General features: G+C 41.0%; 1 protein-coding gene across 1 annotated transcript; it reads left to right on the top strand.

Annotated features, from left to right (window-relative positions):
* The first annotated feature begins 85 nt into the window (after positions 1-85).
* Positions 86-11949, top strand: LOC134670684 (GPI mannosyltransferase 3). Its single transcript, XM_063528500.1, has 10 exons — positions 86-198; positions 556-836; positions 1273-1498; positions 3694-3841; positions 4506-4634; positions 5993-6145; positions 7125-7226; positions 7714-7893; positions 10530-10761; positions 11798-11949. Exons 2-10 carry the CDS (start codon positions 564-566, stop codon positions 11876-11878), a joined length of 1524 nt encoding a protein of 507 aa, XP_063384570.1. The 5' UTR covers positions 86-198; positions 556-563; the 3' UTR covers positions 11879-11949.
* Positions 11950-14384: the final 2435 nt, after the last annotated feature.

Below are 14384 nucleotides of genomic sequence, written 5' to 3' on the forward strand. Positions count from 1 at the left end.
ATTATTATTTCTCCAATTAATTATTCAGAATAATAAAGATTTCCCTTTTGAAAAAAAAAATATTTTCATTAGTCTAACACAATAAATAATGTAAGTTGAAATCACAGGGAGAAAATATATGAAAACCGGAAGAGGCAGAAAAAACCGGTAAGCTTTATTTATACAACACTACTACGCGGCGGCGGGCTTGTTATTGAGGTTAGTGAAATTTTTACGATATTTTGTTTTTCTATGGAAATGTCAACAAATAACAAACGTTTTTTGGTCTCAATATGACTTATAAATAATATTCAATCATTAGACACCAAGAAATTATTATCATTCATTCATTTCCAGCGATAATCCTAGGGACGCGTTAGTTGACACTTTTTTCTATAAAGTTTGTTTCGCTTGATAAACTCGACAACTTTAAGGTTTCCAATTAGATAGTTGCTCTAGTTTTCCCAAGTCTTATTCTAACTTAAGTCATTCTGATTTAAATTGGAATTATATTAAGAATCGAGCACATTACAGCTATCTATTAATAGCATATCACATGTAACCTCTATCTTTTAGGCGGGAGAATGGCTCTGCCCTTCAGTGCTAAGGGTCTGAGGCCCTCGCAGGTGGTCTGCGCTATAGTTTTCGTGAGGATTCTGTCTGTATTCCTGGTACAAACTTGGTATGTGCCGGACGAGTATTGGCAGACCCTGGAGGTGGCACATAAGCAAGCATTTGGGTATGGAGCGCTGACATGGGAGTGGCAGAAGGGGATAAGAAGTTACCTGTATCCTAGTGTTGTGGCGGCATTGTATACTATTTTGAAGTATACTGGACTGGATTATCCCGAGGCTGTGGTAAGTGTTTGTTTATTACTGATAAGACATTATTATGATTAGATTAGCAATTTTGAGGCTCAGCAATCTCACCATGTGCTTGTATTTATTATTCAAGGAAAATAAAACAATAAATCACCTCATTTGTACAGTATTTTGTGACAAGTACATGCCAGTATTGGTTGGAATGTAAGGTAAAGTTAGGTTTTTTGGCATGATGAAACAACTTGAGATATAAACTAATTTACTAAGTTGTGAACTAAAGGCTCCGTCACACAGGCGCGTTTTACGGGTAGCGTGAGAGCAGGGCGTGCCGCTTTTACATATAAAATTCTCACGCCCCGCCTGGAAAACGCGCCTGTGTGACGGAACCTTAAGAGAATCTTAGGCCAAGTAACAAGCTTCCATCTGGAAAAACGTGTTGAAAGATTGTGTTGTTATCTATTTTTATTTCCAGGTCATCCTACCCCGCATTCTCCAAGCATTGCTAAGCTCCGCAGCCGACTACAGCTTCTACAAATGGACCGGCGGCCGCAAATGGTCCCTGTTCCTGATCCTGACCTCTTGGTTCTGGTTCTACACGTCCGGCCGCACCCTGCTACAGACTGTGGAGACTGCGCTGGTTGTCATAGCGCTGTCCAAATTCCCGTTCAAGGATGGAAGATTGGGCTATTATGAGAAAGGTACTATTTATTTTTATTGTTTGGCTTACTGGTTGCCTTAAGCCTAATTATTAAAAAAAAAGTTACCCGTTTTGCACTATCTAGGAGACGCATGCAACATTTATATAACAATATCTGAGAGACCAAGCTTTGCTTGGAAAACATATAAAAATTCAAAAACGCGCGTTTTCCCAGAGATAAGACCGATTTTTCGGCTCTGAAAACCCCTATATAGTAACTTTCATAGAAATCGTGATTTGTGTCTGATATCCCCGAAATATATATAAAAAGTATAAAAACAAGAATTGCTTGTATTACATTTATCTAATAACCTTATGCTTATTGCATAGTTACAAATTGCTAATGCAAAACACGGTCTCCAGACCAGTGGCTGAGGATGCAGGGATACATACATACTAAATACGGAACCCTAAACCACCAACTAATGGACCTTCTTTCTGTTTCGTTTCCTCTTGCATCCTTAAATGACTTTTCTCGACTTTGACTATTCATTTTTAGGGTTCCATACCCAAAGTGTAAAACGGGACCCTATTACTAAGACTTCGCTGTCCGTCCGTCCGTCTGTCACCAGGCTGTATCTCACGAACCGTGATAGCTAGACAGTTGAAATTTTCACAGATGATGTATTTCTGTTGCCGCTATAACAACAAATACTAAAAACAGAATAAAATTAAGATTTAAATGGGGCTCCCATACAACAAACGTGATTTTTGACCAAAGTTAAGCAACGTCGGGGAGTGGTCAGTACTTGGATGGGTGACCGTTTTTTTTTTGCTTTTTTTTTGCATTATGGTACGGAACCCTTCGTGCGCGAGTCCGACTCGCACTTGCCCGGTTTTATTTTTGTATAGATAGGTAGTTATAAAGTCATTTACAAATAAGGTAATGATGAAAAACAGTCTCAATAAAATTAGTTGAAGCGTACAAGGAAAAAACACGTCTAGTCACTTTAGTAACATTATTTTATTAGTAATCGTGTTTAAGTTTGTAATGAAAATGTAAAGCTAGATTCACATTTGTCTGTCGTGTTGTGTTGTAATGCATAGCGGTATCGGTTTCATACATTTAATATGGATGCGTTCACATTTCTCTGATGCCGTGTGTTATGACGGCTTGTGTTGTGTCGCATCACAAGCGATCCCGGTCGCGCGTCAGGACGGGTGAGGTGCGGGGGGCGGTGCAGCGACACGACACAGCGCATCAGACTAGTGTGCACGCGCCAGTGTTGTGTTGTGACGCCTCAGAGCCGCATCAAGTATGGACGAGGAGTGTGAACTCTCCGAGAGCGAAGACGGGACTGATAAAAATGCATCATAATGCGTCATAACACGTCACAACACAACACCACAGACAAATGTGAATCTAGCTTAATTAGAGCTTTGCATTCCGAGATTTCAAATTCCGAAAAGGTGCATGACTAGACAAAATATGCTCTTTACACAACACAAGTGAAAGATTTGTATTGTATAACAGAAAGTGCTAACTAGTCGGCACTTTAGAGATTCATACATTAGCAATGCAAATAAGGTTTGTTGACTTTGTTGTAGAGAGCAGGGTCAGGGCCCTCAGGGCTATGTCATGGGTTTAGAATACTTACAACTGAGTGAATGGGTATTTAATTCATCCTGTAGGGAAATTCTTGAGTCTTGTTTAAATTCGCATCACGCATCTGGCTGTTTAGCATAATTGCGTTCTGTGGTTTGCAGCGTTGACTGGGATGACCTATAATCTCAAGTCATAACATAAGTGTACGTACATACACTTTATACTTGTTTTACACCAAAAACATATGTAACTTCGTATAAGATGAATAAAGTCTAAGAAAAAAACGTGCCTCGGAAATCAAGAAAAAGTCATTCTCGAATAGATGGTGCACACACCTTTAGCCTATTCTCTCCTAGATGGCGTGACGACACCGTTTCATATTTAACAATTTTAACACATAGATATCAGTGAATGAACATGGGTCAAAATGATATAAAAATAATAAAATCATTTATCCATTCATTTTTTTGATAATTTTATACGTGTTTATTTTGAGTTATAGTCGTGTGTCGATAGATGGCAGTAAATTTACAGTGACTACAACATTTACTATGACAGGACCCCTCTATACTATCTATTCTTTTTGTTTACACTTTAAACAATGTTTGCGTTTGCGATGGTGCAATGTTATAATAGTGATAATATTTCAGAAAACAACTCATGGCTGTGGTTGGCTTGCACCAGCGTGTTCCTCCGACCGACGTCCGCGGCGCTGTGGGCCGTGCTCGGCGCCTACAATCTGCTCACCACCAACCAGGGGCGGCTCCGACTGTTGACTCGCACATACATACCCATTGCGTAAGGAAAGCTTTCTATTTATGCTTAATCTTAGTGCCACTTGCACCATCCCACTAACCCGGGGTTAAGCGGTTAAACAACTCATGGCTGTGGCTGGCTTGCACCAGCGTGTTCCTCCGACCGACGTCCGCGGCGCTGTGGGCCGTGCTCGGCGCCTACAATCTGCTCACCACCAACCAAGGGCGGCTCCGACTGTTGACTCGCACATACATACCTGTTGCGTAAGGAAAGCTTGATATTTATGCTTAAACATCTTAAAAGAACAGATTAGTTTTTATAGGTGAGTTAATTTAATTATTCCTTCATTTCGACCGGACCACCGGTCTGGCCTACTGGGTAGTGGAGCTGATAGTGAACCCTGCCTGTGAAGCTGATGGTCCTGGGTTCGAATCCGGGTAGGGGCATTTATTTGTGTGACGAGCACAGATATTTGTTCCTGAGTCATGGATGTTTTCTATGTATTTAAGTGATCTAGACAGTTGAAATTTTCACAGATGACTTATTTCGTTGCCCAAAAACAGAATAGGATAAATATTTAAGTGGGTCTCCCACCCCATTCAAAAAACGTGATATTTTTGCCCGTTTTGGAACCCTTCGTGCGCGAGTCCGACTCGCACTTGGCCGGTTGTTGATATAGTTGCCTCACTTTGACGTTTGATTGCAGCCTCGCCACCGCCGGTCCCCTGATCGCCCTGGACTCGTACTTCCACGGCGGTTTGGTCGTGACCCCCTGGGAGTTCTTCCGATTCAATGTGCTACATGACATCGCTTCCTTCTACGGGAAGCACCCGTGGTAAGTAGATAAATCATTTTCACTACACCAACTGGTAAAGGCTCTCTTGATTATTCAAATACCGATAGCAAAGTTGCATTTTATTCACTTGTGAGGCAAAGTAATCAAATGCAAAATTTGAGTTGTTTTCTTATGTTTGCTGGTAGAATTGACTTTGAAATGATGATTTTGGATGATAAATGTTTAATAACATTCATTTGGATTTGATTTTGTTTGATATTTTATATTTAATATTTGCTTCGGGTTGTTGTGGTGAGAAATTTTGTGTTTCACTCGGGGGCAAATTTTGTTTAACCCTCATGCTTTGAAACCCTCGCAACGCTCAAGATTCCATTTTTCGAACCACTCGCTACGCTCAATATTGGAATCTTTCGCTCGCTCGGGTATCAATATTAGCACGAGCGGATAAGCAACAACTTTGCCCCCTTGTTAAACAAATAACTATTACATTTTCCGATAAGTTAGTCTTGTACCATAGGGAATTGTGGTATTGGAACGCTTTCTCTATTAGTTGGGTCCACACAGAGCGAGCATACGCGCGAGGCAATTTCCTCGCGCACAAAACCGCCAGTGTAGACGTGCCTCGCGTATGCTCGCTCTGTGTAGACCCGGCTATTGCCTATATTATGTTGTATACACAGACAAAACATCCTCCAGACTGAGCATAGTCGCGCAACCCCCACTGCCACGCATACGGTAATTTTACTCGCATGTTCGAGTCGAAAGTGTCTTTGTGTGACGTCCGTGTATTTGAACGGACCAATCACGGCACGGGACTTCGCTCACCTCGTCCCGCGCACCCCCGCATTTTGGCATCATTGGTTGCATAAAATAATTGCTCTAAACTCGGTCTAGAGGATTCCTAGTCTATGGTTGTATACCAACCTATATACTTACTCCAAGAAGCTCTATTCCCTGACTCGCTGTCTTCTAAATACGGCGTACTAGTAAACATCTGTTAATGTACTATTAACTACTTATGTATGTATATTCTATGTCGAATATTTAAGATTTCAGACCATCTATGCCTTTATTTATATGCCTTTGACGACCGGTCTGGGCGGTTTGGCCTAGTGGGTAGTGACCCTGCCTATGAAGCCGAGGGTCCCGGGTTCGAATCCTGGTAAGGGCATTTATTTGTATGATGATACAGATGTTTGTTCCTGAGTCATGCTTGTATTCTATGTATTTAATTTAAGTACCTATATATTATATATATCGTTGTCTGAGTACCCACAACACAAGCCTTCTTGAGCTTACCGTGGGATAGTCAATTTGTGTAAAAATGGCCTATAATATTTATTTATTTTTAATATTTATGCCTAAATCTCGGCCCTAACAATGTTTATTTGTTCCAGGCACTGGTACCTCTCCCAAGGCCTCCCAGCGGTCCTCGGAATCAACCTGATTCCCGTCCTACTGGCTGTATACTCCATCCTCCGTCGCCCCAGAGAGAACAAAACGGGCCTACTGCTCCTAACTGCCGTCGCACTACATGTAGCACTATACAGGTGAGAATGAACTCTAAGTGTGTAGGTATAAAGTGTAAAATGATTTAGCAATGCTGGTTTCTCGCAACAGCGGTTTTAGGTATCAACCTGATACCAGTTACTCTAGAGAGAACAAAACTGGCCTACTTCTCTTGACCGCTGTCGCAGTACAAGTAGCATTATACAGATGAGAATGCACTTTAAGATCATAAACATAAAGCACAATATTCAACCAGCAATACTAGTACAGTACAGTACAGTTAGGATAGGGTGTCGTACGAGGCGACTAAGTCCACAAACGAAGTAAGAAGCTATTTCGTCACAGGGGAGATGGTCCTCTTAGCATTGTTTTGCAATCCATCTAGGAGAAGGATACTCCAAAATAAAACCCGGAATGGAGTTTCCGTAAGGCGCGAGTAGGGTCCAACCTGAAATATGCGGCAGATTCCTGCAGCTGACCTGTCTCCACACGTATTGGCTCGCCTTTCCTGTGGCATAAGACAGTGAAGCCGAGAGGGTAATGCAGGTGCTGGGCATCCCTGCGTTTCCTTAATTCCGTCCCAGGCGGTGTAATGTATGTTACACCATAAATCGTCTGCAATAGACGTAAAGGCCAATGATGATGACTAGTACAGTCACGACAAAAAATGATTACACTTTTGCACCTTATTCCGTTGCAATACGATGCAAAAGTATAAACATATCTTTTGGCGTCGACTGTACATATTTGTAATTCATTTTCATTAGTTACAATTAAGAGAGTAAATCGACCGTCTTACATGTAGCCAATTGTTGAAAAAGTTTTCTATCGGGTCTTAAGATTGCTAGCCAAAAACGTATTTTAGGTTTTAAATTTAGAATTGAATTTTGATTGACATTTCAAACGCGATGCATCCGCGGGACTAAAGGGGTTATTAATAAAACTTCTGTAAACATCTCAATTAATTTTCGACCTAAAAACGTGAGTTTTAAAATACTAAATTGTTAATAATAATTTCAGTTTCATCGCCCACAAGGAGTTCCGGTTCGTGCTGCCGCTGCTGCCGATCCTGCTGTATTTGGCCCAAAGCGTCATCGTGCCGTGGAGTAGGAAAGCCAAGAAGTAAGTTACATTCACCAATCACTACACCTTATGAAACAAATTTCCCCGCCGCGTCTGTTTGTGTGTATATATGTTCGCGATAAACTCAAAAACTACTAAACGGATTTTCGTGCGGTTTTCATCTATCAGTAGAGTGATTCTTGAGGAAGGTTTAGGTGTATAATTTGTTAAGGTTTTGTGTAACCCGTTTACGCAAATCATATACTCATTGCTACTCATTCTTACCTGCCATTCGGATACCTTGGCCATTAAATAGCTCCCTGTGACTGACATTGGTTAGGTAATAAAAAAAACCGACCAAGTGCGAGTCGGACTCGCGTTTCTAAGGTTCCGTACACAAGTCCGACTCACGCTTGAATGCACATTTGGAATAGGTTTTCCTGTCATCTACAGGTAAAGAACTATTATAAGGGTTCCGTATTTTCCTATTGAGGTACGGAACCTAAAGAGTGGTGACCACATTTTTTGAAATGTAATTCTCTTCCAGATGGCAACTATATCTCGTCGCTCTGGCCATCCTCATCGGCAACGCAGTGCCCGCGCTATACTTCGGCGTCGTGCACCAGAGCGGCACGCTCAAGGTCATGCCACTGCTGAGAGAAGCTTTACCTAACAACCGCTCCTCCGTGCTCTTCATGATGCCTTGCCACTCCACACCTCTATACAGGTACAACCATACTTCATATGTGACGTTATCTATGAAAAGGGACCTTATTGTCGATGGCGCTTACGCCATTATTCACGATGCTCCGATATAAATATGTACAATGCCGCGCGACGCTGTGCGGCGTAAGCGCCATCGACAATAAGGTCCCTTTTCATAGATAATACCCCATTTATTGTACCATCGCCCACACAATTGCCCATTGGCGGACCTTATTACAAAAGGCATAAGGTCCACCGATGGACAGTTACTTCGGCATCGTCCACCAGAGCGGCACGCTCAAGGTCATGCCGCTGCTGAGAGAAGCTTTACCTAACAACCGCTCCTCCGTGCTCTTCATGATGCCTTGCCACTCCACGCCTCTATACAGGTACAACCATACTATTTATTGTACCACCGCCCACATAACTGTCCATTGGTGAACCTTATTACAAAAGGCATAAAGTCCACTGATGGACAGTTACTTCGGCATCGTGCGTCAGAGCGGCACGCTCAAGGTGATGCCACTGCTGAGAGAAGCTTTACCTAACAACCGCTCCTCCGTGCTCTTCATGATGCCTTGCCACTCCACACCTCTATACAGGTACAACCAGGGTTGGGCAGTATTTCAATTACATGTATTTGAAATACGTATTTGAAATACATTGTAGTATTTTGTATTTGTATTTCAAATACTACCTGGAAAAGTATTTTGTATTTGGTATTTCAAATACTGCACTCACATGTATTTTGTATTTCAAATACTTCAAGCTTCAAAATACATTTCTACAAAATACATTTTATTAAATTCTATGATCCTAAAATGGAACGTTTTTTTTTAAAATATAATGTACAACTTGTACGAGGGCAAATATGTACCATGCGCGAGTTATTCTGCGCGGAACTTTTCGTCAACAGCCAGGGGATAGAGTCATTACAGTAGTTTCCGTCCATGCTCTAGTTTTCGACCACTTGACAGATAGGCAAATAATATATTTCATTTTTAATTTACTATTTGCAGCAATGTAGGTTTATATTCAAATTTCGTCAAGTGGATGAAAACTAGAGCTGGACGAAAACAAGCGCAATGACCCTATACGTTTTTAGGAAAGGATATTCGTTAAACAAACTAAACGATTAGACAAAAAGAATTAAAAGTATTTTGTATTTTGTATTTGAAATACATTATTTTAAACACTGTAATTTGTATTTTGTATTTCAAATACCAGTCACCAAAGTAGTTTGTATTTGGTATTTCAAATACTTTTAAAAATGTATTTTGTAATTTGTATTTGAAATACGTGGAAGCCAGTATTTTGCCCAACCCTGGGTACAACCATACTATTTATTGTACCATCGTCCACACAACTGTCCGTTGGTGAACCTTATTACAAAAGGCATAAGGTCCACCGATAGACAGTTACTTCGGCATCGTGCACCAGAGCGGCACGCTCAAGGTCATGCCACTGCTGAGAGAAGCTTTACCCAACAACCGCTCCTCCGTGCTCTTCATGATGCCTTGCCACTCCACACCTCTATACAGCAGGTACAACCATACTTCATATGTGACGTTATCTATGAAAAGGGACCTTATTGTCGATGGCGCTTACGCCATTATTCACGATGCTCCGATATAAATACAATGCCGCGCGACGCTGTGCGGCGTAAGCGCCATCGACAATAAGGTCCCTTTTCATAGATAATACCCCATTTATTGTACCATCGTCCACACAACTGTCCATTGGTGGACTTTATTACAAAAGGCATAAGGTCCACCGATGGACAGTTACTTTGGCATCGTGCACCAGAGCGGCACGCTCAAGGTCATGCCACTGCTGAGAGAAGCCTTACCTAACAACCGCTCGTCCGTGCTCTTCATGATGCCTTGCCACTCCACACCTCTATACAGGTACAACCATACTTCATTTATTGTACCATCAGCTGCAGAAGCAGAAGTTGCTAATAAGCGGGCGAGGTGTTCAAAATGATCTTGACGCGACTTTATTGTTAAGAGAATAAGAGCGTGTCAAGGTAATTTTGAACACCTTGCCCGCTTAGCAACTTCTGCTGCTGACTGTACCATCACCCACACAACTGTCCATTGGTATACCTTATTACAACAGGGATAAGGTCCACCAATGGACAGTTGAGTGTCGCTGTTTGTACTAGATCAGGGGCTTCCAAACTTTAACCCAAGGGCTACGGGCCTAAGGCTGGGACCTCATTTTATAAAGCGACAAGTCCACAAATGTAAAACGATGTTCACCACGCGCTTGACCAATGGCGTAGAGTGTTTTTAATAATAATACATTTACAATACCATCTATAAATTAAGATGTTTTCCTTCGGTACATGTATTCGGTATCGTCTTGGGTCGTCCCATTCGTTTTTCATCAAGTTCTTAAATTAGTCCTATTCTGCTTTCGTCACGCATTCTACATTGAGAGCCACCGACGATTATGATGAATGTAGAATGAGTGACGAAAGCAGAATAGGACTAATTTAAGAACTTGACAAAAAACTAATGGGACGACCCAAGACGATACCATGTATTCGTATGATAAGGAAATTAAATGTTTAACTTAAAGAATAAAGATCTAAATCTTTTAGCTGTACTTTACCTTTGAAACAAGTTCTATATATAAGAACGTTTTTTTCAGTCACCTCCACGTAAACATCACAACCCGCTACCTGAACTGCGACCCGCCCATAGGCAGAACCGGCGACACCTACGAATCAGAGGCCTTCTTCCACAACCCTCAAGCTTGGTGGCGTAGGGAATACAACAGCAGGCAACCGCCTACTTTTGTAGTTCTCTTTGACGTGCTGAAGGGCAGAGTCGAGAGTTTGCTGGCTGGATATAGACAGATATATGAACTGCCCCATACACAGGTACGCTATTTACGACATTTTGTTATGGTTAAGACTCAAGTCAGCGTCGAAGTATTCTTCCACAACCCGCAGGCTTGGTGGCGTAGGGAATACAACAGCAGGCAACCGCCTACTTTTGTAGTTCTTTTTGACGTGCTGAAGGGTAGAGTCGAGAGTTTGCTGGCTGGATATAGACAGATATATGAACTGCCCCATACACAGGTATGCTATGTTATGACATTTGATCATGTATAATACTGAAAAGCCTTGGCGGCGTTGTAAGGAATACAAGAGCAGGCAACCGCCTACTTTTGTAGTTCTTTTTGACGTGCAGAAGGGCAGAGTCGAGAGTTTGCTGGCTGGATATAGACAGATTTATGAACTGCCCCATACACAGGTACGCTATTTATGACATTTGAATCTAACTTGTCTTGATAAACACTCGAGTCGAGTCTGACTTGTCGAAGTATTGTGGCGCATGCAGATAATACAGAAACCGATTATCCTACAGTCCTAGTACTTAACGTTTGCTGTATTTATGGAAGGAGTTGAGAGTGTGCTTATTTGCGTTTCATGCAGAACTGCGTAAGAAAAAAGGAAATAAAAAATGGATTCAAAAACTTATAATACGTGTATGAAATAAAGATAGTGACAAGTATACGAAGGAGCGACAAATTTATTTTTATTCTTTTTAAAAGCGACTATAATTTATCTTTATTATGTCAAGAAATGAGAATTCGTGAATCATTATCATCAGTGGGGTGTTCTCACTTCGGTCGAACTCGGCTCCGTTCGGCTCAGCATTGTTCCAAGCAATTATTAGTGTTGGCACCACTTGACTTCCTTTTGCGTGCACGACCACAGATAGTGGCTTGAATTTTGACAACCCTAAATAGCCGAAAGGGATAGTGCCGTATATTTAAAAAGGGATAGCATGATTTGACCCTGAACCGCTGTCAAACTTCGAGTTTGTAAGAAGTGTCCTTTCTGTACGGTAGTACTATTATTTCTTCTGTGTCATTATTGTCATTCTAATAGAATTTATCCTTTATTCCAGTTCCCCGAGGGCGAGGTGAGCGCGAACGTGCTGGTGTACCAGAAGAACGACCGGCCGAAGCCCGTCGACGACACCGTCTAACATCCGTTAGTACCCCCATCTCGACTATTACAATAGTAGCCTGTGGAAACGGCCTTCTCGACACATGTTTATCAAAATATTTCGATTTGTATGACCTTGTCATTTTTTTTGTTGTATATTAAGCCGCGTCTCGATACCGCGCGGCAAGCTGTCGACCATTGGGTCGCGGCCGCCGCGCGCTATGCACGCCGCCACTCAGCTCGACCACGGGCGCGCGAGCGCGAGCGCCGCGCATACAACCATTATCGGTTTTTGGACGCGCGGCAAAGGAGTGTTCGTCCCACGGGTAAAGATACCCTTTGTCGTGGAACGTCACTTATGGTATAATTATATTAAAAGACATGAATTTTTCCATTAATTTATTTCTAAGCTTAATGAAATTAGAAATCACATTTATTTTTCAGACATAGTACTTACAATTGATTTTTTTGATATAGTAATTATAACCGTGTTTTCGATTACTGAATGAAATTCGTTTCGATTTAGTTTCTTAATACGTTGAAAAAATTCTTGAGAATTAACTGTTTCCACAGGCACATCTTTATGACAGGTTCTATGAAACGTTGCATTTGAACTCAGTGCCAAGAGTGAGGTATAGATTAATTATTATTAAGATGGACTGCGTGGGAGTTTTGCCCCATCCATTTTGCTTTAGGAAAAAAATAGAATCAATCGGGATGTGTATTGGAGACGTGAAGATATTGCTAGATAAAATAACTTCAAAGGGATAGTAAGAATTTTGGAAATTGAACCTTATTAGTGACATTTTAAAGTCTTGTTTAGAGCCTACTTGACATGTACTTAACCGTTTAAAAATGAACTCATCAAATAAATAGTAGCTCTTAATCTGTTAACCTTAAAGTTGATTTTGTATTCTCTTCTGTTTATATTTATGTTCTGCTGCGACGATCAAAACTGACGCAGTATGTGTCCTATTATTTTGTTATTAAGAAATCTTTTCACATCAATTATATTCATCTCTCTTTACACAATTTTTGTGTGCGTAAGAGAGAGATAAGGAGTAGACATCTAACGTACAGTTGAGATCAGATATATCGGAGCGGCCAAGGTAATCACAAATATTTGAACAAAGCCTCTATTAACAAGGAGAGGGTCTATTAGAGTGCGCGATCAGGCGGCGTAGCACGGTTGCGTTTTTATCCCTTGTCGCCATGCCTGTCACGTTCTAACAAGTATGTAAGTGCGAAAGGGACGCGCATAGTGACAGGCTATAAAAATGTAACCGTGCTGCGCCCGCAGATATTTCTGAGCACCACGGACGCTCCAATGTGTCTGATAGGGAGTGTACGTACATGCAAATGTTATATTTAGCGATAACAATTTACTTTCCTGTACCATCCCCTGCAATCGTCTCGAAATTGAGCTACGTACCGTACGTTCTACGTAGTCTAAAATTGTATGTATCGTGTATGTGTTTGTGTAGTGTTTTCTTTCATATTCTGTTTCCCATGACGAGAGAATTGCAAAACGCAAGTACAAATTATGTCTTAATTTACATATTTTACTCACTTGCCAAAGCTAGGAACGTTTTATATAACGACTAACATATCTTGTATGATGTATGCGGGAATTGCGTTTCGTTCTTGACGATGTGTTGCTTTAGTGTCCATACACGTTTGATTTTAGTTTGCTACCTTGAGTGGTACAGTCAGCAGCAATAGTTGCTAAGCGGGCCAGGTGTTCAAAATGATCTTAGCGCGACTTTATTGTTAAGAGAATAAGAGCGCGTCAAGGTAATTTTGAACACCTCGCCCGCCTAGCAACTTCTGCTGCTGACTGTACGCGCTTAACCGCCAACGTACAGTATGGGATTCTGAGGGCTTATACGTTCGACGTGTTGCCTCCCTGTCACACTAACGTACGAATTCACAAGTGCGACAGAGAGGCAACACGTCGAACGTGGTTCGCGGTAGGCCCTCAGGCGTGCCGCCGCGGTTGTAATCGCAAGTGTGTATGTGGCCTTATAGGGAACGTATGATTAGTCTTACTTGTGGTGATTTTGATTAGATTTTTAATAACTGCACTTTTTGTAATCGTGTAACCATTTAGTAATAAAGCTAAATCGGACTTCCAAGATTACATAAAATATGCTCAGTAAAAAATCGAATCAAAATTATTTGTGTGAGAACGAAATGCAATAACGACTCGACCACCGAATAATAACAATAAAAAAATAGACATTATTTTCATATTTAATATAAAATTTATTTGGACATCTTTAATTCGCTTAATATGGCTTTATTTGCAATGGAATTTGGATTTTTTTTTTCTTATTTAGATATAGATTTGACTATTTGCCTTGCTCAAATTATAAAGACAAGTAAGTATTTTAAGATCTCTATAAGCTTGGACATAAATTTTCATAGAATGACCCTCAATTAATAAGTACTTTTAAATGTAATCACAGAAAATCTGGCCCTTTTGAAACACTTGTAATTCAATTTTATTTTGCAAAATGAAATTTTATTTTGTCTACACAAAGTTC

The sequence above is a fragment of the Cydia fagiglandana genome, chromosome 14 (assembly GCF_963556715.1).
Source record: "Cydia fagiglandana chromosome 14, ilCydFagi1.1, whole genome shotgun sequence".
NCBI lineage: Eukaryota > Metazoa > Arthropoda > Insecta > Lepidoptera > Tortricidae > Cydia > Cydia fagiglandana.

What these genes read in the sequence shown, in the direction of transcription:
- LOC134670684 (XM_063528500.1), top strand. Translation starts at nt 564, where the DNA reads ATGGCTCTGCCCTTCAGTGCTAAGGGTCTGAGGCCCTCGCAGGTGGTC. An exon ending in ATTGGGCTATTATGAGAAAG is followed by an intron (nt 1,499 to 3,693) that starts GTACTATTTATT and finishes ATAATATTTCAG; the next exon opens with AAAACAACTCATGGCTGTGG. An exon ending in ATGAACTGCCCCATACACAG is followed by an intron (nt 10,762 to 11,797) that starts GTACGCTATTTA and finishes CCTTTATTCCAG; the next exon opens with TTCCCCGAGGGCGAGGTGAG.